The following is a 26,363-nucleotide window of genomic DNA, read 5'->3' on the forward strand; positions in this document are numbered from 1 at the left end:
GGCGAACTTTACCCCCAGCGGCATAAAGGACACACGCGAAAATGGAAATTTCTGTTGAGGGAGAATCGATTTCGAATAATGTAAAGAATTCGTCATCGAGATATCGTGTTTCCATCGGTTTTGTTGGAATAACCGCAGTACCGTGAGAATTTCAATGGCGCGTTACTTCGTGTTCGCAGTAACGCGGGCTTTGTGACGCGCGTGCCCGATGACAAATAATTTCGCAACATCTCGAAGCGAGCCAGCGAGTTTGCGAGTGACCGCAACGTGAAACGCTAAACTGTAAACCAAAACGCTCTATCCCACGGTAACTCGTTCCCGATAACTGTAACATACGCATCCCCTCACTCCTCGTTTACACGCAAATGCAAGTGTAGGAATGCACTCGCCTCTCCCTTTTCTCTATTAAATATTATTTAACTACCATTGATACTAAACACCGAGTATTTCAATTACTTTAAATCAATGTATATGCAGCTAACATATACATTAGTAAATATGCTAATTTTAATTTCAGCTGTCTAAGATTTTCTAAGGGCATCAACAATCCTAGAAAAAAATAATAAAAAATCAAATAATAATTAATAAAAAATAATTAGTTTCTCCTCCCTCTTTCTCTTTTTCCTTCTCTCACTATCTGTGTTTTTTGCGTTATATACTAGAAGGCCGTCCAGATATTGCCTAGACATACTACCTAGAGTCCTAGAATATCTAGTCAAGGTATGATTCCCAGATTTTGCACGTGCAAGCATGAGCAATACGTCCGGCCGGACACATCCCATAATCTACCGTATAATACGGTCGACTTTATCAGAAGCATAAACCATAGTGCGGTATCAGGGCCGAACGCAAGCTAGAGTTGCCTGATGTCTACAGATCCTACCAGCCGCGTCCCTTTTTGCTGCGAGAGCGAAGCGGAATCGTCTTATCACCGGCTGCAACGATAGCCCTGTCATCGGGTTACGTGTGGTCTCAGGGTACGCGAACGATCGCGTGTCTCGTGCGATAAATGAGGTCCGCGGCGACGCGTCCTTGAGCTTAATCGTCTCTCGAGCCGCGTGTCGTCGTAGCATACTAATTTTCTAGCGGCCAGACCGCCGCGCCGCACCGCGCGGAAGTACGGAGGCAGCACGCTCGTGTCCGACGGAATTTATTTGATGGATGAAGAATAAAATACAACTTCTCTCAACCCTCAAAGATTATAACAAGGAGGCCAAACAGGCAGTCAACGCCGTCTGTGGTTTACTGTCGCCTGACTACAAGTGCAATAACAATTTCCCAAGTAATGACACGCCACGAAAATAACACGCTAGTGTCTGCAGGAGGAAGATTTTGCTTACCGAGCAAACACAATCTACGTGAGGTCCGTAAAAAATAATACCGTAAATAGAAGAGGAGAGGGAGAAGGAGAGAGAAAGAACTAATTAATTAGAACTAATTAAAATATCGTGCAAGCTAGTTCGTTATATATCGCCTGCGGGCAAGTTGTGATATGAAACAAAAGTGCCACGCTCATGTTCAGCAAAAGAAGGATCCATCAAACAAACATTAATGAAATTTACGTAGAACACGCAAACTATGTATTTGTATTTTCGTGAGAAAATTCCGACAAGAATATATATATCTAATAAATGTTGACGTCGCCAACACGATCGTTAATGTCGTTTCACGTCGAAGTATAGTAAGTGAACAAGTTACAAGATACGTAAGTAAGACGAACGCGTTTGGTGAAACAAGAAGAAATGCTGTATTTATATAACCCACATAAAATTGCAGGCTCATAAAAGGTACCGTCGTGGCGTGGACGTCCCGAGCAGGTTGACGTACACGTTGCACGACGCGACGCACGGCAAAATCGCATCACGTAGACAGATTAACGCCGAATTGGCTAAACGAGCTTCGAAGCGACTCGGCACTACCGGCAATAAAGTCTCACCGCGTCGACATTTTTATTTGCCTATGTTGTTGCACGGCCGGCCGTTTCATGCGCGTTTGCATTTTAACTTTCACCCGTACCTTCGCGGACACTACGTGCCGGCTAAAACACGATATTGTAGTGATCGTGCCCGCTCTGCGAGAAGAACGGTCATTATTCTTTGAAAGCATCGCAAATTCGCGCCCGCGCGCCCGAAAGAGAAAGAGAAAGCACTCATTACATATGCACCACACTGCGTCGCTTATTTGTAAATTAAATTGTAATTGTGTTGAATATTTTGTTTCCACGAGATAAGTTCACTCCTAAATAAAATAAATTTAACGCGAAGATTCAAGTCGCGGAACATATGCTAACATATTTGCAGCTGGATCATCAGAAACCAAATAATTGTGACAATTCCACTAAATGCAACAAAATAATGTAAAGTATCAAAATAGGCGACACTTTTGGTATGATTAAATTTATGAGCAATAATGTAATGATATACTGAGCAAATTTTATTTTTATCAAAATATTACTGCAGGCGTATGTAACTGGAAAAATAGATGAGAGAAAGAGTTAATTGAGCTAGGCTCTTACAATTAGTGAATGTTCAAAAAGAGGAACGATTGTCAGCGACGGTAGGTCGCGACGTGTTGTGTGACAGCTTCTAACGAAAATATCTCCCCCAGCTACCGCTGGCAGTTTAATGGATAAAACGAGCCGTCCCCCGGAACGGTCGGCCGAATCGCGTGAAATCCTGTCACAGATCAATCCGGGTAAAATCTGATTGCAATTAAGAGACGGGCAACACAGGTGCACGTGCCTTTTGATTAAACGCACGCGGCGGGCGTGCGAATTGGAATGGGCGCGAGGCACGATTTTCTGTTCCTATCAATTCGGGAATCGTGAAAGTTACCTCATCTCCATCGGCGGTATTGCGGCAGTTTGATAGAACGCGCTGCACGATCCGCACGATTGAATCTTTCTCCACGCTCGATATCATTACTTATTAATTCTCTGTCGCGAATCAAACTTATGCCGTGATAAGAAAATAGAAAAAAAGTTTGAAAATCTTCCAGTACGAAATTTGCTTCTTGAACTAATGTTTGTAATTAAAATTTAATTAGTCATCTTGCAACCAACTTTGACATTATTCATTTTGATATCTTTAGAGCGAACATTTTTAAAAATTTTTACCAATTTTCTGTTAAAGAGAATTATATACACACCGGTTTTAAATTCTTCCTGATCAAAAAGCGAGGTAAATAGCCTCACGTCGCGTCAGCCACACACTTGTTCTACTCAAACGGGCAAGATGAACGTGCGCCGCGGCTCTTGGGCCCAGGTATTATTAATATCGTATCATATTGCCGTCTAGTCAACGGTCGGACGGGCGTATGACGGCAAAAGCGATTGCCGCGTCTATTGTAAACAAGGCTCGCAGTAACGAAAGCACGGCACTTTAGTCAGTCCCGCAGAAATGCGGTTAAATGAATGTCGCGAACACCGCTCCGCCGCCGCCGTCACACGTGTACACAGCGGTTGGGTATAACATTGACGCTATTTCTTCCATGCATAATCCACTTTAGCGCGTATACGAGACAAAAGCGCCTGACATAGAGTACACCGAGGAGTAACACGTAGAGTAACATAGCAGTCGTCTAAATATCTGCCGCGCACCGGCCGACGACGAAAATGTTTGTGAAAAAGTGCGACGCGCGGTCATTTGGGATCGATTTGTACGAACGAATGGCGTCGGGCTGGCAGGTTTTACGTTGCACTATTATCGGGCGCGGCGGAAAGAAGAACAGATAAACGCTTAATTGGTCACCGCGGCGTTATACCAGTATATCACGATTAATGACAGCGGGTATTTTCTGCATGATACAGAAATACAATATGATCGGATATCGCGCATTTTACTTAATTGTTCGTTAATATTTCTATTTTTAACGTTCGATTTAACACGCAAACTTTTTTTTATTATATAATAGTTTTATATTGCTAAGGCTAATTAAAACATATAAAAATTATTTTATTCTCTTTCTCTCTGTTTCTTTATAACTTATAATTGTTTTTAATATGCGTTTATCATAAAAAAAATAGTATCGTAAGTATTGGTAGAACGTATAACGATTAAATAGGTTCCTTATCATCCATCTAAAGTACCAGATTATAGCAACGCCGGCTCGATAAAGCCGGAAGATGAATCGGATTAGAGTTAAAACTTCACGCCCCGCGGAAAGTACAGCGCTTGGTCATAAGAGTAACTGCTTCCTGGCGACCAGGTGGATTAGTGGAGTAAGCCCAAGCGAGTGGAAGTGAATCAATAAGAAAGTTTTTAATTTAAAGTCCAATTTCTCCCGCAATTCCATTCACCCGCCGTATACCAGAAAAGGCTGACTTAAAGATTAACTTATGCTCGTTGACAAAAAAAGAGCCTGGCTAAATTCCCATCGGCAATTTCTTTTCGCAATCTCACACTCGCCTCTCATTATTTGGTTGAGAGATCGGATAATATGAAAGTTTGTCGGGATAGAGATCAGGAGGCAGCTTGCGGCTGGCTTTACATTTGCCGCTACTATTCCATTCCATTTTTCGCGATTGTCTCTCCCTCTTTGTTCTTTCTTCGCTCTCGATTTCTCTTTCTCTCCTTCTCTCTCTCTCTCTCTCTCTCTCTCTCTCTCTTTCTCTCTCTTTCTCTCTTCCCTCTTCGTCTCTATCGCGCCGATCTTTAGTTCCAGTTATTGTCTTCTCTGCATTTTTAACGTTTTTTCTTCTTTTTTTCCAATGACCGCAGAGATGCGCCAGGAGATTATTACCACCGTAGAGCGCCGCACCTCGTTCCATTATTCGAAGTGTTATTCCGGTGTAATTTATCGATAAAAACACCGCTAATCGAGCAGTAACTGCGATTTGAAATTCTAAACGGTACATTGCGAAAGCGAGAGAATTGCCGTATTTTTCTATTGGTTCAAGTTCGTTAAGGTAATCTTTCATTTATTTGTTCATTATTTCTATTTATCTGTTTCGCATTTATCTGTTTTATCACCATGTTTGTTTGTCAGTGTAGATATAAGAAAATTTTAATTGCCATTTTACCACCATTAATGTTAAGAAACTAATTATAAATAAATTGCGTAAAGCTTGATGTATGCAAAAAAAGAATGGACATTCCGATCGTTACGTACCCCGCAAGAAATTCACGTTACGGCAAATATGCGAGCCGGCTATCCGATTCTTCGGCGGTTTCGATTTTGCGAAATCTTCCTCTTTGCTCTCCGCAGCGCGCTCGAGGCCGCTGAGTTCTTTTCGGTGCGAGATTAAAGATTCCTGACCCCAATCCCTCAGCAAAGGATTATCCTAGAGATATTACCGTCATCGTCTACTTTTTCTCTTTCACTAGCTTTCATACCGTCCTATCCGCGAGCGGAAGGTGCCCTATTCCCCTCACGTTCGATTCGTGTTTTCGATATATTTTTAGTCTCCCTTTCTCACATCATCCGCCGGCTGTCATATACGATGCGGCATCATATATGCAATCACTGACCAGCGACGTTATGAAGAATAGGGGAATTCAGCGTGAAAATCGTATACTACAATAGTACCCGAAATATTTTCAGGTCGGAAAGAGAGGAACATGACGGAAAGAGAAGACGAGCGAGAGAAAGAGAGGAGAGAGAGACGGAGAGCAAAATATAAAAACATTTTGCAGCGATATATGTATGCGCCGGTTATTATGCAGTCCGTGGTGATGGTGAGTCTTTACAAGCAAGTTCCCGATTTGCATAATCTTTGTCTTTACACCGCCTGTCTACATTTACATTCTCTCTTTTATTTTCATCTATAAATCCTTGTATCTATTGCAATTCTAACACGTAATATAAAAGCGGGCAAACAATGCGGATGCTTTTGCATGTCGAGAAAAGAAGTAAAGCCGATAAACAGCCGCATTTAATGACGCTGGAGTAATGAGATTATCGACAGGTGTATCAAAAATAACGCACCTCCGGATATTGCATACATTGATATGCCGCGGAATAAGCAAGTTTTTTTCAGAGCTGCCTCGGCAATAGCGTTAAATCCTATTTCCACGGCAATCAATTTCGGCCGAAAGGAAAATGTACTACCGCGAGACAGAAATTTTCTTTTGCGATGAGCGACATTTAACTTTATCATTTAAATTTCTAAATAATATATCAGTCAGCCCTCCAGCCACTCGGTTATATTCGCGACTTTATCGTGACATCGCGCCTCAAGCTTCATACCATAAACGTAATTGTAAAGATGCTCGACAAGTCACGCGAATTGCCAATCCCGCTTCTTTTTGATCTATGATCTCGAGTTTGATATGGGAAACTCAGAAGAGAGGTAAAAAATGAACGAACGTCAATTTTCATTAATCAGCATTATTCTTGGTATTCGTTAATATTAATTAAGCAATTTCACTCAATTTGACAAAATTGCAATTACGAATAAATTAAGTAGCAAATAAAATGATTACAATGGAAAAGTTCAACGTTGTAATTTCGCACGGCAAGCACATAGAAGATAAGATAAAGTGCACGATGACCAGCAGTAAGTAACGCGCGGCTTAATTGGCATTAATTAATGTTTTGTCGCGTGCGACGGAATGCAACATCCATTAACCAATGTCAAAAGTAAATTCAGGTTGAGGCCTGACGGGTATCGATTAAGGGCCGATAAGACAGTTTCATATTACGTAAAGTTCATGTAATGGATGATTAATGAAACGAAGTGCACGGCTACCGTGGGAGTGGCACTAGCGAATCTTTCCAAAAATCGGGATCGCGTGTCGGTCGGCCATACTGATATTAATAACCAGGCAATCTATGGCAATTATTCGTTGTGCACGTGTGGATCTAACAAAGTTTTAATTTCCTTAGTCGGCAAAATAACTAATTACCTCGTAGATAAGGATTACGATACGATTACCGTTTGCAACTCTAAAAAAAAACAGATCCCGTAATGCTCATGACAATTATACGAGTTGCGACGCGAAGCCTCTGTTTCGGTGTAACAATGAGTTTATCGCAGCGCGATGTTGACGAATGCTCGAACGTTCATTTTCTTTGACACGCCCGCGTGAGATATTTCCTGGCGGTAGCGCGTTACTCGTCGGCAGCGACACCGGCATAATTGGCGACTTGTATTACAGCAACGTTACAGCACACGATTCCCCGTATCCGCCCTTCCCGGCCCGGTAGACACGGTATGTCGACAATTCCGACGTCTGCGCAGGAACGCCGAAATGGCCCATTCGCAGCTCTGCGTATTTGGGTCACGTTGACACAAGATTCTCAGATATTAGGATCGTCGGCTCCTTGGGTACCATCTCAACGAAGTGGAAGCTCTTTGCTTAGGTCTGATCAAGAAACGACGATTTTTAATGAGTGGCTTCTTCTCGTATACGTGCGACGTAATGCGTAATTGCTACGTAAAAGCGTAAAAATGCAACTTTTGTTCTTGTCAAAAATTTCAGATAATGCTATCTCATTAATCTCATTAATCTATCGCACTTGTACTTTCGCGCTGATTCATCAGTATCAACGATCTTGTGCTGTTTAATTATTCTCACGATATATCGTAACTTTAGCTGAGCGTTCGATCTCGCTTCGGCCGATTAAAAGGCCGCGATGAAAAACAGATTAGAACGCAAACGGGAAACAGATTGCCCGCGGGCACGATTGTGATTGCTTTCCGCAGAACGGACGACAGATGTTATCTATATCTATTCGTCGCAAACACGAGTCCGTACACGTAACGCGATCGCGCGAGCTGTCCTCAAAACCGAGTTGTAGAAACTCTCTCACGTAGCCGTGGCGGTTTAGAGCGGTAGTTGGTTTTAGGGATCAGAGAGAGAAAGAGAGAGGGAGAGAGAGAGAGAGAGAGAGAGCCCACGGTGCGGTATCTGGGATATAGTGTAACGGGCTCATCCGCGCGCGAGCTCCCACTTCCGGTAAGTTTGACCAATCGCCGCGGCTGGCTTCGGCCGCGCCGCAATTTCCGACCGCAGGCAAGGCGAGGAAAACGCCTTTCCCGGAGTTTCCTCTCCCTTGCGGGTTCGCCGGTTAATGCAGGTGCGCCGAGATACGGCGAGATAGTACGGACGACGGTGTAGGGCGTAGGTAGGTGTATCTTGGTGGAAGAAGTACGTGCGCCGCCAGAAAGGTAGCTCCGGGGCACAGCTGCGAACGGCTACGACCACCACCCCCCTCGATCCCCGATCTCGAAGGTGCCATGCCACCGCTATACCGCCACCGCCCTCGCCTAGTCTAAATTACGGAGCTGGGTGGTAAGTGGCGGAAAGTGTAACGCCGGCTCAAAGCTTAAAGTAAACTTTAGTTTTCATGGCCGCGCATTTGTCTGACGCATAATTCGGAGTTCATTCCGCGCGAAATCCCGCCCGTATTTCCGCGCGCGGGATCCACGTTCCCGTCTCTCGCCCATGCACCGAGGCTCTTCGTCGATTACTTAATTTCTTTGCTTGTTACTTCGGCGTTAGTCCTGTCCCAGTATTTGCGTGCCATTGTTCGCTCAAGCGTCCCCACTTGGCTTATCATTCGCTCGGCTTACCGTAGCCGGTCAACTATGCGAGAACGCGATTAATGCCTCAATTCCCAATGCAATATGCAGATAATCGAAACTTACGTAAGCGTGGATACTCCGTTGAGTCTCCGGGCATCACGGTCGACCGCGTACGTAGACGTTATCATGCACGATAGGACAATGCGCCTAAATGACCTTCGCATAGTGGATGGCTTCGCAAGAGAATATAATAAGACGGGCTGACCAATGCGGATTTCAAGCACGTGCGCGCGGATCGCAATAAATCTTTTTATTATTTTATCGTTATAGCGAATGTTGGAAAGTGTGTCGCGCGATTGTGTATCCCGCGAGTGTTTCGCGTTGCGTCCCATGTTTATCCTTCTCACGGTTCGGTCGGACATACGTCGCGATACATTTCACATTCTCGGGCGGAGGAGTCGAAATGAGAAAAGTTTTTGCAGCGTAATAGCGACGGCCAGATATAAAGCTTCCTTTTTCTTGCGCCCCCACCGGCTCTTGATCCGGGAGCTGCCGGCGGGATTAACGCTCCGAAATGGCGCGATATAGCGCGAGAAATAATAAAAGGTATAAAAAGAGCCGTGTCGGGGGGCGCGGCTCGAAGAGCAGCGACGAGAAGGAGGATGAAACGAATGGGGCTTGAAACTCTTTAACGACGCTTCGTAACATCCGGCCAGATACATGACGAAATTCTCGTTTCATATCGGCGCCCTCGTTTCATGTCGCAATCTCCTATCGGGAAATGTGCGACAACTTGCAGAATGGTAAAAACTTTAGAAACCGCTAATCGCAAGTATTAAATCCCCCCCAAAAAATTTCTAACATAAGATGTCATTACTCGGATCACATTTTTGTTAACTATTCTATTCTTTTTTATCTGTGAGTGAACGTGAGAGCGGATTTAAGCGTAATATTAATTAAACTATCATTTAATCAACATTTTACTTCATCACTTTACTTCTCTATAAAATTTGTATTTTTCAAAGCATTGTGAGTCATGTGGAATCTAAATAATTGAAAATCGAGAAACGCCCGCAAGCGACGCTGCCGTCAAAGGCCGAACTTCGCTCGGAAAAACGGACACCATTCTGACAAAATTGGCGATCGATATCTCGCGGATCGTCTAATTAATTCGTTCGCGGTGCTCTATCCTAACGTGACTCGCGCGCAGAGTAGACGTCTCGTCCGCTTACATTGATCCCGGCTTCACAAAAATAAAGAGTCGCAGAGCAGATGAGAGAGGGAAGATAAGGTAGGTCGTGAGGTAACTACCCGTATACTATATATTCTCGGAACATTTACCATCAGGATTTCCCCAGGTGGCTGCTGTCACGTGCCACTAGGACACGTGCCAGGCGTACGTCCGAAGGGGCTAAGAGCCTCCTCGCGCCTCCCGTTTCCCTCATCCGCTTCAATCTCTCGTTCCTTTTTTTTTCCTCCCCATCCGCATTGTCCTTTTCCTTTTCTCTCTCGCTGAGCGCTCTCTGCAAGGCAGAGATCCCGCAGGAGAAAAATGGCGGAGACAGAAGGATGTGCGAGCCGCGCGCGCCGGTAGGGCTGTTCGCGGGGGTGGAAGGGCTCGAGTAACTTTGCGCACTTTACACCCCGTGTCCACGCTCATCTCGCGTCCGCTCTTCGTATCGCGAGCGGCGCGTTACGCTTCCTCTGTTCTCTGACTTGGAGCCGGACGCTCGTAACGTCGGATTAACGAGTAAACCGAGATTAACAGCCAAATCCCTGAAAATTTATGCGCCACTCGAGTCGCCGGCGTTTTCTTTAACTCATAAATCAACCGCGCGCGCCTTGCCGTAATCTCGTATATAAAACGTCGGATGTCGATATCCCCGATTGCCGTTCAGATTAAACGGCGCGATGCTAATGCATTAAAAAAAAACCGCAAACGGCGTTATTGCCGGAGAATGCGAAAACATCGGATTTCGCGGAAGCGCAGACGGCGACGCCGAGTATCGCGAAAAGGTAACATTGATATGCGAATATGTATTCGAGCCGCGAGTAGGAAATTCATAAACTTCACGCATGATGGAAGTTCGATAATTCTATTCGCATTGATTCGTATCGACAATCAACGTAAATTTAGATGCGCGCACGATTAAATGAATGCAAGGAAAGGCAGGGAGGGAAAAAAGAAGTCTCGGAATCGACTATCGGATACGAACCAGATGTGAAATTTCTACAATATCCCGCAGCGCTACGTTTCACCCGCGTCCCCCCTATGCGGAGAGATTTTAATTAATTCTATCTTTGCTCTCGCCCGGCCAATATTTAGTTAGCAAAATCAAAAGGAACAAATATATCAAAATATTCCATGTCCACCGGAATAAAAGAGATTGCCAATAAACTGACAGGGTTCGTTGATAATGAACGCGTGCGCGCGTTTTCTCTGTGAACATATGATGTAACGTATATTTCTTCATCTAGTCTATTTAGAAGAAGGAAATCCCGTGCACATAAACCCGTGGACCCCGCCGATACATTGGGCGATGGTTGCGCGAGACGCGCATCTCGCGTCAGGAAGAATTGTGAAAAGGAGAATCTGCGAAACGCCAGGCAGCCGTCTGTCCGGTGAATTTACGGGCGGCGTCGAGTTGAGAGCGCGCACTCGAGGCGAGGTCCGCCAGAAAAATGGCAGGTAAATGGAACGGGGGAGAAGGGGGCGAAAGATTGTTCACGGCGGATAGAAAAAGTGACCCGTCTCCCCGGCGCCGACAACCATCTACGTCTCCCTTTCGCGCGCGCGCGCGAGCGAGCAACCCCTTTCTTCCAATCCTTTGTCACATTCGCCGGTGAGTATTCATATCCCTTCCGTCGCGTCGCCGCGATACCGGATTGAAGAATCGGGACACTTTTCAACCTGCTACGAGCAATGTAATCTCCCGTCTTCCCTTCGCGAACCTAATACGCACGGTCTCGGAAACTACCATATTTTTTTTCGCCGGCACGCATATGTACGTGTGATGCGGGATATTTCCGACGTATGCAACGGACAGTAGAATGTATGTCCAGGAAAAACCATTAATTCTTTCGAAATGTAGTCGCGATTCGGTGGAGAGAGATTCAACATGTGAGATGAAATTGCACAAATGAAACGCAAGTAGTACTTCTCGTAACTATGTTTACGAGAAGGAACGAAAACGGACGCGAAAACGGACGGCGAAACGCGACGCGTTTCTTTCAGTGCGTATCTTTCGATTTTCCGTGCTCTCCTGCTCCATCTGTTTCCTACGTGTTCGTCCTGCGTATCCATATTGCTCCCACGCTGAGAGTACTTCGTTTCATGCTTCTCAAACTCACGGAACCCCAAGCGAAAGCTGTCAGATTAAAAGTGGCTATTCGAGCGCACTCTCGTCGACGCAGAGACTGCATCTGCATGCGCGACCCCCTCATCTTTGGTTCTTTGCACTCATTCTTTCTAGTCCAAGAGGTTCAAATGAGCAAAAGCATCGGTTGTCAGGATGAGTGTTGCGTCAGACACTATACGATCATTACTGTCAAGATCCATTCGTTGAAATAAAGAGCTTTTGTGCGTCTCTCCGCGTGTTCTCGGCTTGTACAGAATTATTTATCCCGTAAGAAATATACAGAGAAGGAGATACATAACTTAAAGATAACTCTCGCTTGAGAGCGAACCCGTTGGAATTTCCGCTAATTTTATGCGATAAACGAACATTGTTTTATGAGAAATGACTGTTTCAAGATGGATAATAGTAATGAATAAGTTTTCTCTCCACATAGCGGCCCATTAGATATTTTATATCAACTCATTCCAATAGTTCTCATAGTTCTATTAAACTATGTACCGTTGCGCGCTAGCTTTGCCCGTTCCCGTGATCTACCGCGCACAAATTGGAGTCGGAAACTACTTTCCTGAGACCGCCGCTTCCCTTATTGTGCGAAGGGCGAGACTCTTAAAAATGCTTTGAAAATTTGCGAAGCGTGGGAGAGACTTCGGCGATGAAATTAATTCGGAGTACGTCGTTTGGTGAGTCTCGCGGCGAGACTTTCTTCGGAATAGTTTACGAGCGTGTGTTCTCAGCCCTTTGCAAGCCTTTAAACGGATTTCACGGTACGCCCGCGTAATTAGATTATTTATCGCGGTTGACCGTACTATTTCGCAAAGATCTTTTCCCTCCACGGGAATTGTGCCGCGAAGACAAACTCAGTGTGCCACCCTGTCGAGAGCTTTTAACGATTATTAAGGACCAACGTTTCGTGTCCCCTTGTTTTCTCGTCTCTCATTGACATGATTGTTCTACTTCACGATGAACATAAAAGAAGAGAGCGACGAAAAGGGGATTCTCGAACGAATCACGTGCGTACTTACTTAGATAGCTATTGTCACAATTCGAAAAAAACTTGGCCTTTTAGAACGCAGCTTTGAAGATATTAATATGTAAATGATTTAATACGATATTATCGAATATCGTATCATAACTTTAATAACAAAAAAAAATGGATGGTGTGATTTTCACCCCGTTACGTGTTACATTATTTCATGAATATTTCATCGAGCTATGTACCTGTAATGTTGCATCATCAATTATTTCTCTCTTGCGCAAGGTAACACGAACGTAAAAATAACTGATTAACGATACCAATTAAATGCAATCATCAAGCAATCAATATTATACAGTTGACTGTTAAAGTTTTACAGCATGAATTTATAATATATTTAATTCAAGAGCTACGATTCGCACATCGCGAAAAATGATGTGAGTCATAAGCTTCAAACAAGTTCCTTCTTCCAATTTTGTCAAAAGAAGTTTGCTGTAAGAAGTCAATAATAGGTCATCATGTAGCGTAGAATATAAGTAATCGTGTCATCGCGTCTTTTATCCGAAATTGCGACATCTTCTCGGGAAATGTGAAATTTTATTCCCCGAGGACGGCAAAAAGTCCCCTCCCCCCCCCCTCCGCGCGCCGTCCTATGAATCACGACAGCGCGAGAAAGGAGAGCCGATGACGCAAACTTTTAAACTGCCAACGTCCCGTTTGCGCCATCGTCCGACCGTTGACAAGTCGGGGAAAGTCCACGGGCTCCTCTCCCGCGGGATAAAGTTGTCGGCGGACTGACGATGAGGAGAGAGGAAGCGACCGCCGCGATGAAAGGCGATAAATAAGGCTCGATTGGATTCCTGCTAGCGGTCCTGAAACTTTCGCCGCGACGAGGTAGCCCTTTAACTCTCCTACCGTGCTACCCGTGCGCTCTCGCCGACTCTCCCTAACTATCCATGACTCTCCCCTTCTGTCCATTCGGCCGCTAACTACCGGACTAACTGGATTAACTGACCTCTCCTCAGGCGGAAACGAGACCGCACTTCGCCATCGCGGTATGACTCGACGCTTATCTGTATCACTAGGCCGCTTCTGATAACAATTATTTCTCGGGGTGTCTATTTCATAATTCAACTCTTTCATTTCAATTTTTCATTGAAAGACTTTGATTGCGGGTTCTGAAAGGTGCAGAATTGCGCTCAGATATTTTAATTTATGGCATCTTTTACGGTATTTATATCAGATTTTTATTTAAATTTTCTATAAATAATATTCGATATACTACTTATACTACCTACCTACCATTTCAATGAAAATTTCATATTTTGTAGCAGGGAGTTACATATATTTTAAAAATTTCAGTTTTCGTAAATAAAAATAAATTGCTGTATCTCCATCAGGATTGATTTGCGACCTACGTCGATTGGACATTTTTGTGCTGTTCTATTTTTAGTGCTACGTGCTCCTAAATTTTGCAACTATTTTTTTAATTATCTTTGTTTAACAAATAATACACAAACATATGATATTTAAAAGAGATAACAAATGATATGATATTAAAAGATATAATAAAATAATAAGAAATGTCTGTGCAATTAAAAAAATTTTTATTATAATCATTATCAAAAGGAAAAGAAATTAAATAATGCAGAAAAAACCTAACATCCTATATACAGAAACAATTTTATGAATTTTACTCGCAAAAATATTAGACATAGAGGTGATTCATCATATAAAAAATATTTTAAAAACAACTAGCACTATTTAGGTGTATCAAAGATGTAGTGTAAGCAGAAACAAGAACAAAATTATTCCTCATAAGATTCTTACTCTTTGAAGTTTAATACAGCAGGTTATTTAGAATTACGGAACACGACAGTTGAGCGCTCTGATGCGAAAGTGATGGCTAAGTATGCACTCATTATTTCGCAAAGAAAGTCTATAATTTCGTCATTATGAGAAAGAACAGAAGCGTTCAAGTTTATAAAAATGCAAGCGCTGCGACATCCCTATTTCCATAATATACTGCCGCATCAGCGATGAAGATCGCTGTGCGGTTAAAAATGGAAGAAAAAGTGGTGAAAATTCGAATAATTGAATTTGCCGGTCTTATATATGAGAATATGTATTATCCTCTATCATTGGCGTCTTATTTTAAAAAATATATTCTTTCAGGCTCATTGTACGATCTATCTCTTCAGACATTAAGTATTACATATTTAAATAAAATGGACTTTAATGGAGTCAAAAGTTTCACTTCTAAAGAGTGATTTAAAAAAAAGATATTCCAACGACGTCTGAATATACTTTTCCAAGTGAAAGCATCGGAAATATAGTCAGGTCGATCGTTCCATCCTGGCTAGCAGACTCTCTTTAGTGGAGGATTATGACTTTTTATGCGTTGCGAGTCTCTCTTTATCGACGTGCTCCCGTAGACCCCTTCGGAGCCGCTGTATGAATAGCGCCTATTCGAGGACGCGCCAATGCAACGACCTTGAGTTCTTGGAAACGAGCATAAGGGACGTCGTCGGGCCTCGACGGTCCAAGTTTCCATTTATCTCGAGCATTCACATTCCCGAAGGAGCCGTCAACGTCGTCAGGAAGATCTCCGTCGAATTATGGCCGGAGGGCCCTCCCCCTTATAGAGGCAAAGGGCTCCCAAGGATTGACCGTAGCCAGGAGATCCCGCCATAGAACTCGATCAAATATAAAACGCGAATCCTGGCTTACCGCTCGTCCTATTCTTCGATATCGGAGTCAATCCTAGTTTACAGTCGCCGTATATGTCACGAAAGATCGGAGAAGTCTCGAATCCGCAATGCGATACATACATATTTCAGAAGGTACCTCCGATCGGGGTAAGAGAGTAGGAGGTGACACACCCGGCGTGATACACCCGCGGAAGGCAACGGCGGACGGTGTCGTTTCTTCTTTATCGAAACTTCGCGAACGGCGGTAGCTTATACGCGCCCGTTTCAGTTTCAATGAGGAATATTAAGCTTGATCGACAATAATATTTTGATGCGTAAACAAGTTCCGAGCAATCCATATCCACCGGTCGAGACGAGATCCCCGGGTTATTGCATTTATAGCCGATGCATTACACGCTAACTCACGAGCCGTTGTCTGGTCGGAATTGCCACTGGCTCGAATGATAAATTGAAATACCATCGGATTCGCGAGAGATTACTATTGGAGAGCTATGAGCGCCAGTTTGTACAACCTGCGAAGATCCTTTCTCGTAGAATGTTTCTCGCGTGAAGAATTAGTAGCGAGCGCTATACACAGATTTGGAACTCAATTATCGCAAAAAAGTCTATTCGTGTTGCTAAAAACGGACAAGTAGCATGTGACTCTTGCGATAAGCGCGAATATCTTGAAAATACACCGATTATCAGAACGTCCCGTTTTCTCTTTCCTCGCCGCGGAAACAAGCCACGCCAAAGCGTTTCGGAAATCCAATTTCATAGCTTGAAGGTCTCGGAGACGGACGCGGCTATACGTCTCGTATACTTGACGAAGAGAGAAAATACAATGTGCTAGCGGTCGAGCTGGATTTCCTAAGTGTATTTGTAATACACCAGTGATCAAATCACCAGCAGAGATTCCACGTGCATAGGGTACTTTTGCAACGACACGTTCGAGAAAAATTCCGTGCGTCAATACTGGATTCCTGCGCTGTATATTAAATTCCTTGCACACGCGCGCAGAATAATTGTTAAATTCCTATGCTTAATGTTGTAGATTCAATATTCAAACTGATTTGAAACGTACAAGCTGATTTGAAAACGATTTTTAAGGGCTTTTCAATATTAATATTCGCAAAAAACGCGATATCTATTTCTACGTTTTAAGATAAACTCGTCACATACATAGCTACAGAGTTATTATTGTTCTTAAAACTTTAATTTACCCCGCAATAGCCCCGGGTATTTTTCATCATGCATACATTGATGAACGAGGTAATAACGCTCGTTTGATGTTTTGCATCTGATGCTTTTAAAACGAGACTGGGTTTCCAAAAAAAAAAAAAAAACAGACTATGACACGCGGGAAATATGACATATGTTTTCGCCCGCATAATCCATGTAAATCTGAGTTTTTTTTTTATATTTTTTGCAACGCTATCTCTCTATATTTGTCGATTAAATTCGGCAAACGCACGTAAAAATTTACTCATTTATCTCCGATAGTCTTCTTTCATTGTTTGAATGACGATAAATATTGCGAAATTGATTAATGTGCATATAGCATGGCTATGCGCGTAACTACACACACGGTCGCCATTAAAAATATGCAGTATTCGAACGAAAGCGAATATAAATGGCGGATATCGACGAACTAAAGAAAAAAAACTGCGTTACTCGACGGCTTTTGCCGCGAGTACTTTGCACTCGCGACAGCGCGTTATCGTCTCACTTTTCACTCCTCTTCCCCCCCCCCCAACTTCCAGCATAACGTACGGTCGCGTGCGGGGACCAAGCTGACGTTTTAATACCGATGCTCGACTGCAATGCATTATTACGCAATTACGCCTCGATAGCGGGATAATCGAGTCCCCTGTTTGAATTACAAGGCGCCGCCTGGAACGGCGTAACGAATATCACAAATTACAAAAGATAACGTTATTCACTCGTCGAAAAAAAAAAGAGCGTTCCGTCCACGTCGGGAAGAGAATATTCCCCGTGTCGCTCCCTTTTTTCTCCCTGCCGTTCGCGTATTCATCGTTCCCCATTCATCACGATGAAACATCATCAACGAAGTAAAGGTAAACTATCCACCGACGCAAAACCGCGCCGCGCGACGTTACGTTGCAGTAATAATTGAACGGTCGTTCGTCACCGTCGGCGCACACCTGTTTTTGCACACCGGTCAGGATGTCAGCGCGGAGGGACAACGCGTATTTGCGACGATTACGAGCGGGCTGTCGCAGTCCGCCTAATGAGACATATCCGCGCTGTAGCGCTTGTATTCTGGAGCCGTTTGGATCCCGCGCGCGTTCCCCCATCTCCCCCACGCGGCAGATTCGCGTCTTCTGGTTTGCGATTCAAATGCGGTTTCAAACTCTAAAGTGCCACCGTCTCCGGCATTACGCCGGGCTATGTAACTCGAAACTCGCAGTAAAATCTCACGCAAGAATTACTCATGTTCTCGAGATCTCGGCGCAAAGGGATACACTTGTGTGCGCGCGCGCGCGAACAATCGCGCTCGAACCCTCTTCGTCGAGAGCGGGATAAGGTATCCGTTTGTAGTCGGAGCTCGAAGAAACTGCAGCCGCCGCGTGCCTCCTCGTGCTCGGGTCGTATGCCGCCCTTCATCATCCTCGCTCGCGTGAAGTTTGTGCTGACGCTTTAATATTGCGCCGACTCGCCCGATGCTTTATTATGCGATTACGTAGCGATGACGGAATAATCAAATGGGGTAGCAGAGAAACGACTTGGCGTGGAAGGAAGAAAAGAGGGATAAGAAAGGGAAGTCGAGGAAATGGAAAAGCGAAGCGACACAGAAAGGAAAAAAATAAAGGAAAGCGAGACCGGAGGATAGTAAGGAAGTGAACAAGGGCAGCTATATGGAAGGAAAGGATAGAGATGGAAGGAGGGAGAGAGAAAGGGCAGAAGGAATGTAGATGACTAGCAGGTTTATCCAGCAGAATGGAGGGATAGAGCCCGGGATAATGCTACCTGAGAAATAATTGCGGGCCACCCCGACGAATCGACGATGAGATTCCGCGCCGCCGGTAATTTGAATATATTCTAATGAAACGATTCCTCGGCGCGGCTTCTCTCTTACCCTTTTCAAAAGAAGAAAAAATGCGTCGTTGAAGGGAGGAAAATGATAATTGCGAAAATCGTCGACGGGGTAACACGGGGAAGGCCCAGGTAAAACCTCTTTCCGCTCGCGCACACCGGTCGATTCAACCGATCGTTTTTGGTTTGGCGAACAATAAATTCGCTAACACGGAATTATTGTCGTGGCGATAAAGCTCCCATCGGTGCCGCGAAAAATGGTGACGAGCGAGAGGAATTATTTTCGGTTAACGGCTCGTTGGCGCCGATGAGACTTTAACGTGCGCGCGGAACTTGGAAACTACCTGCCGCTGATGCCGAGTGAACGATTTAATGTTGAACGTAAACGAACGTTAACGTTGAATATTTCAGGAAGGTATATTGCAAACGCTCTTATATGTGCTCACAAATAACAAAAAATTATTTAGACAGCTAAAATATAAGCGTGGTTATTTTGTGAAAATAACTGTCGCTAACATTCGAGTATATAGCCAATTTAAAATTAAATCGGAAGTTTTTTAAAAATTTGCTGAATTGTGTTGCAAACGCGTTATTGTGTATAGGTACTTTTATGTGCTTATTCGAACTATCAAAAAATTATTTCGAGAGCTAAAGTATAAACGATCGTATCACCGCCCTATAAACAATTTCAGTTGTATGCCAGTCGGGGTGAATATATGTTAAATTATTACGCACCATTCAATTGTAATAACGCATTATTGGCGCAATAATAATTTAACATGTATTTGCCTCTCGCGGGAAGGTCGGCGATGGGTATACAATGCAATATTTACAAATCTTCGAAAAGCTGCTAATCGAAATGGTAGACCAGTTTTGTTTGCTTACGCGTTAAAAGCAATTTATTCATAGCAAACAGAAATTAATATAAATTTCCTCGCATATCTTCACTTCAACATCAAATGGGAATAAGTGTTTAAAGTGCTATAGTCGATACAATTATTATTTGATTTTCTTCACAGTGTCGCAAATAATAAAACATCAGTGAAAAATAAAACATCAAAAGTCGACGTCCCCAATGTTATTTCAAGACAAAATAAATGTTCCGTACAAGTGTTACACAATTTCGCCAAAATTCAATAGACAGAAAATACAGAGGAGCATAAAATAAACAGCGGGCTAAATTCCCATAGTACCTATTACAATGTCAAACAATTCTTGTCGCTAAGTTAACAGTAAACGTACCGGTCACACGCCCATGCCGATTTTCCCTCTCAAAACGCTCTATTAACTCTATATGATTTTCCGCCCGAATATGTGCCGAAGCGAATTAAGTTAATTTCACGTCGGTTCTTCCACAAATAATATTTGATATCGTGGCACCTCGCGGCTCGCGTACAAGCGCGAACGCAGTTTCATTCCCGTCTCACTTATGCGGCGTATTAATTTTCGCGCTTTTGGCCCCGACACCGTAACGCGCAGCGCAATAAAAACGATACGAAATACGCCCCAATTATTCGCAGATTCACCGAATATCCATTAAAACGTATGAACCGGATAATAACAATATTCGGCCCGCTAACCGTTTTTGCTTATTCTTGCGGCCGCCCGGCCGCAACGTAACGATTATTTATTAGCATTATTTGCTTTAACCTGCTGCGAGGCCACGTCCGTCATTTCCGCCGACGTCGGGACGGGGAAAATCAACACTATATTCGCGGCGCGTCGTGCTGACCGTCAAAGTTGCCGATTACCGTGCTAGTTTCGCGGTGAAGCAAAAGCGCGGTGGTGGAAACGCACGATGGCCGGCAAATCCGCCGTCAATTATCGATAGCGCGACCACGTTGAAAGTGACACAACGCCCAACGTATACCTCGGCGATTGTTTGTCGTTTTCAATACAATCCCGATCTAATTTACAGGCGGACGAGTGAACTTCGCCAAATAGCAAATACGCGCTGCGTGACAAAGAAAACGGCGGAATGCCCGCGGAAAGCGAGACCACGAGAGAATCAAGGGTTAAAAGGGTTGTCGAGACCGCGACAAAGGCTACCACCGATTAGTTCTACACACAGCGGTCCAGATTTGTTTGACCAAGGGCCGATGTTGATAACTCTTTTATCGTTTATTGTTAGTTAAAAGCGTTATTATTCAAAGAAAAATGACAGCAAATATCGGTGTTCTGATTCATAACAGATATCTATCTATAGCAGATATTTATCATCGTATTAGTTGAAAATAAATTTCTGCTTCTGCAATCGAGACTCTTTAATGAAGTTAGTTGATTAAATTTTTAACCGGATGCATTTAAATTTTCCGTACGAGAAATAACATTAATAGAAATTGCAAGAGTGATTGACAATTTCCTCGGAAACTATCCAGTTATTCGATTTTGGTAATAAAATTCCTGGTTTTTTATTATTCCAGTTATACGATATAATTCTATTCATAAACAAGGATGAGCGTACGAAGCGGGCGGGGGGAAAACTCGATTACAGGATGGCTATATCCGCACGAAAAATCGGAAGAGAATGCTAATCGAACGCTAATCGAAATAACGCGCTGAAAGCACGTCCGCGAGGCTGCATATCGATTTCGCCACCGACCCCGCTCGTCGCCCTCTGAGCCCGCGAGTAGACCTGAGAAGGCGGTGGGTGCACGACGAAGCCAATTAATTAAAAGCCAATCGGCGACGTAGGTGTCACTCGACTCCAATGCGAATAATCCGACGGAGCTAGTAGTTAGCCGCGTGTATATACGTATATACACGAACTTGCGTATGTTTATGTATATGTGTGTGTGTATACACCCTGTGCACGTGTATTGTACATATAAGTGTACCTAACGTAGGTACTTTTCGGACGCGGACAAGTCGATTAGCATAGAGATTGAGTCGCGGCTGTTTATGCAAATGTACGACGATAATGGTGGTAGTAGTAGCGGTAGTTGACGTCGGCGACGACGAAGGCGACTTCGTCGTCGTCGTCGTCGTCATCGTCGTCGTTGGTTGTCTTTGTCCCGTCTTTGTGCCGCCTTACGCGCGTAAACCTTCGACACTGCCGTCAGATCTTTTTTCCCTATTTTAAACACGCCACGTTCCAAGACGTGCCTCCGCCTTGGCCGTTATTACTCCACCGCCAAGCGCGACGCTTGTGGTAATGAAAATAGCGAACTATCGCGAAATTACATCGGCCAAATTTAATAAACGCTGACCATGGTTAATATGTTATCATTGATTCGCAATGACGGCAAATTATTATGCCACGTAAATCTCGTTGTTACGTGTTGCCCGTTCACATACCAACACGCGTGCTATTTGCATTGTGTTTATTGGAAGGGAGTAAATTTCATGATCCCGCCTCGAAAGTGTGGAGCGTTCGAGACGAACAAAGCTGATGTTCAATTCAATTCAGTTGACACGATTTGCAAAATTGTTCTATATGGTACTTATTTTATTTCGACTTTTATTTATTCTATATTTTATTGTCTACTGAAGGGACGGTGCACATTAAATTTGTTTATATGATCCAGCTCTACTCTAACACATAAAGAGACAAAGATATATGTATAGAAATAACAAATTGATTTTTAAAAAATACTTAAAAACACTTTTTCATTGTTTTAGTTCAAGCCCTCTTAACTGAGTCGATTATTTTCTTTGTCACGACGTAGACAAATCGACGGAACAAATCGAAATTCTTTCCGCTCGAAAACGCGGCGACAAGAAGACAAGCGGCTTCGATTGACTCGCTTATCGGGATAGTATTAAATCGTTGATAATCAATTACGAACGAGAACGCAGTACGCGCCTGTCGGCCAGTCCATTCGCGAACGTGGATCGCGGCTTGTGCCGAACGACATCGACGCCATTAGCATTGACATTAGCATTAGCATTAGCATTAGCATTAACGCCGACACCGGCAGTAACGTTACCCACCCTGTCGTTCCCGTCCTCGTCGGTCGTTCTCTATGAACACCTACATACAGGTCCGCAATATCACTGCCTGTCCTTCGGTCTGTGTGCTGATCGTTCCTGTGTACATCGAATTCCTCTACAGGCATTAAATCAGAATTGAGATATTACCGAAGCGTAAGGATGTTAACATTTATAATTGTAAAAACGGAATCTGCAAAATTTCATTATTAAATGATCATTCGTCGCATGCATGAATAAGACTACCCTCAACTTTTGAAATTCCCAGCAACTTGTCGCATCTGATTGTGAATTGACCAGGAAATATGCGGGGGAAAAAATATGAAGACACTTCAATTTCTCGATATTTCTCTTACTCGACACTCCGGCAATTCCGCGAGATGATAATTTGTACGGTCGACGATATTGTTACACGTCGGAATTTCACTGGCCGTATATAACAATGTCGATTGCCATACGACGGTTGACATATATCTCGCGAAACTTATCGCTCCTCCAGCCGGCAGCAACTGCCTCGACCGCAAACACTATATTAGCCCGACTGGTTATTTCGCGGTGCGTTTCCTTCGGATTTACTTTCCTTTCCTACGGAGAAGAAAAAATTTTCCCGAGGCGGTGAATATCGATATACGTAGGAATAATATTATACACACGTGCGTATGTAAAAATTACGTCGACGAGAGAATTATCCGGCCACCGATACATCGTACCTTTAATTTGGACTTGATTGGAAGATTCGTCACGACAATGAACGATCCCGGGGCAGGACAGTGGAGAATCATGCGTTTGAAAGCGGCTTTCAAGCGAAGCCCTATTGTCATGCTGATTGGAAAGCTCCTCGATCGTTAACGAATCAGCCAGCCGCACGTATGGGCCCGATCGGAACTCTTGATTTTTCAAAGAGAGTCGCGTGCGCGCTTTGCCGCACATCGGAGGGAAAAGAAAAAAACGATCAGCCGGCATAATCCGAGCCGAAGCCACGCACGCATGAATTAGTCCATCGTTAACATAGGTATGTGGCGCACGTAGCCGCCGCGTTGGCATGTCCCTCGCTGTGTTATCGGCACAATGTGTGCGGTACGATCGCGACGTGTGCACGCGCGGCGCAGCGGCGACGGGAATTATTAAAATCGCATATAAATAAATAATAACGTGATACTATAAATCAGCCGGAGGCGACACCGCGGCAAACGCGATTATATTTATCGTTATTACGCGGTATTTGGTTTGCGTCCGTGCTGTGAACGGCGCGGGTTGTCCGCATGCATCTTTGATAATCGCGCAATACGCGCGCTGCAGGTTCGCGCCACGATTATGATATCCGAGCTTCGACAAACACGCTCGTGTGCCTGACGATCGAACAGATCGGACAATCGGCCGGCGAGTAGTTACAGATTAGACAAAGTGGAGCGTGCCCATTTACAATATAACGATATAAAATATTATTATAACATTCGCGGATTGTATAGTAGCCGCGCGAAACGAGATTCAGAGGCTTCACTAGAATCGGGATGTACGTAAAATTCCGAACTGCCTGTTCCCGCGTCGGGTATCACGCTAAATAGCGGGATACGCACGGGAAACACCGCAGTCGCACCCGTAGGGTCTCGCACGTCTCGCGAGGTAACTAACTTCACCGAGACCGAATCGGAGTTGCCGTACGACAAGCCCGGCAGCGAACGTAACTACGGCGTGTACGCGTAAGGCAAGGGGGTTGTTGCCATTGTGTGGCAAGGGTGGCGCAGCGTCACGGCCATATTGTACGCGCGTCAAGCTCGCCCGTATTGTTTTGCAATATTTCGCGCACTAATTGGCCTGGAAATTGCTATTTCCTGAAATTACAACCGAGCCCGGAGGTCGCCTCCATTCAGAAGACGTAATAGCACCTCATCTCTCTCTCCCTCTTTCTCTCCTCCTCCCCCTTCTCTCCCCCTTCTCTCCCCCTTCTTTCTCTCTCTCTCTCTCTCTCTCTCTCTCTCTCTCTCTCTCTCTCTCTCTCTCTCTCTGTTTTTCCTCGTAACCGCGAACCAGTCAACCGGCTAACTTATCCTACGGCGAATACTCATCGTCCTGATGCTTACTTTTTCCTTGTCTCGCTGATGTCGAAAAGGGTTATGCGGACGAGCGTCACGCTCGTCGAGAAGCGGAGAATAACGGGGCTAATAATAAGCATCTCTAGTGACGATGAGTCTGACAACGAAAAGACGATTAACTTGCAACCACGACTCGAGCGAGGACGCTCAGAAGGACAACGGGCGATTTATTAATACCACTTAGCTCTCGAGCAGAGATTTGCGGAATCCCTTTATGGCTCAACTACGAGAAAAGTTTCTCTGTTGATTCATCTTTTCGCGTAAAGAACGCGCAGCGTTATAAGCTGCATCATTTTGCAAATCATTTTTGTTGCTAGGAGATTACACATTTGGGTTAAGTATCATTCCTGACTGATTACATTAAACATTTGTAGATCGCATTTAATGATAATTTGCACTTTGTCGAGTGCATACAATAATGGTAATAGTGCAATAAATGTGCGTTCAATATTTCCAGCATCTAATATCCCGGCGGAATTTTTCATATCGAGAATTTTCGCTTTCTTCATGACCCGCTTGGCCGTTAAAACGGACGAATGAAAGTGGAAGGTATCGTTATGTCGGCCAGCCGACGGCAATAAGGGAACACTCGCTCGTATCGCCCGCCGACCAACGCGGCGACGACGACGGCGTTGCCCCGAAATCAAAGCGATACGAACGAAAATGGACGATAAATTTCATACGGATGTCGTTCGGCGCGACGCGGTGGAGTTGTAAAACGGTGATTTATTTACAATGCGAGCTAATTGATTTACAATCGCGGCTACGCGCGGGCAGTGCCGTTTCCCCGCGGTTTGCCCAATCCCTGCTGCAACTGAACGCTGCTCTTCCTCTGTCCCTCCGCGCGCTCGCGTGTGTGTATGTGTGTGTATGTGTGTTCCATTTTCCTCTTTTTTTTCTCCCGCGTCATTCGGCTATAATTATAACTGAGTACGGTATCGATAGATGAAGAAGAGCGGTATCAACATATCTAAATAGGTAAAAAAAGCACAATTCTTGCAATTGTTTTATATGTATTTATGTTACATGAAATTTCTGACTATATAAACGCGGAATCTGCAGACAGTACTAAAATATGTAATAACGATTAAATTTACCGTTGCGATATTTCCAGATTTCCGTTATGCTAACCTACTTTCTTTCACCTCCTTTGCGATCCTCCTTTTTGCTCTCATCGTAACTTGCCCTTTCTCTCTCTTTTGCGAGATTTCGTGTGCAATCATAAAACTGATATAAGTATATCTCGCGGATCTGACTCGCGTGTTCATCATCATCGTTTGTAAAAACCTGTTTTTATCTGGCACGCGAAATTATAAAAACATAAAGTAATCGCAACGACCACGTTGTGCACCACCGATGTATAATCTCGCGTTTTTACTGACAATTTTACTGACAATGAGTTCTCCGTTTAACTTTAATGATACAGATAGAACTTATACAAATAACAAAAGCAATTGCAAAAACATATAAAATTTGCAGGTATCGACAGAGATGTAAATAGTGCAGCATATATATAATATTTTATGAATTAAAGAAATAAATCGCGAATTTATAACATAACAGGAGGAATATAGAAAAGACGATATGATCCGGAAATTAAATATCTTATCTTAAATAATACTAGAATGAGGTCTCGATTGTAATAACAAGAATTATATCTGCACCATTACACTCCTTTCTATTCAACATAATTATTAAGTTTACTTTCTTATCAAATAATAGTTGAATCGAATGGTATTTCAGACAACTGATTATGTCTGTCGCTAAAACCAATATACTATCCCATTATAGGCT

The 26,363-nt window shown here is 43.8% G+C and overlaps 2 protein-coding genes across 7 annotated transcripts in view; one reads left to right on the forward strand and one right to left on the reverse strand.

Moving 5' to 3' along the window:
* Positions 1-26,363, forward strand: part of LOC139819370 (uncharacterized) — a 368,184-nt gene that overhangs the window by 261,415 nt on the left and 80,406 nt on the right. For 2 of the 3 annotated variants that reach the window (XR_011733705.1, XM_071788651.1), the window contains one exon: positions 5,542-5,664. The exons of the other annotated variant lie outside the window; for it this stretch is intronic. Coding sequence is in view for 1 of the 2 variants with exons in the window: in XM_071788651.1 (XP_071644752.1) it covers positions 5,542-5,562 (21 nt within the window). In the remaining variant the exon portion in view is untranslated. Of the gene's footprint in view, positions 1-5,541; positions 5,665-26,363 lie in introns of those variants that run through there. 3 annotated transcript variants of the gene reach the window in all.
* LOC139819361 (synaptogenesis protein syg-1) overlaps positions 1-26,363 on the reverse strand; it is a 269,748-nt gene that overhangs the window by 190,224 nt on the left and 53,161 nt on the right. The window lies entirely within an intron of this gene.

This window comes from Temnothorax longispinosus, chromosome 9, assembly GCF_030848805.1.
Source record: "Temnothorax longispinosus isolate EJ_2023e chromosome 9, Tlon_JGU_v1, whole genome shotgun sequence".
Lineage (NCBI taxonomy): Eukaryota > Metazoa > Arthropoda > Insecta > Hymenoptera > Formicidae > Temnothorax > Temnothorax longispinosus.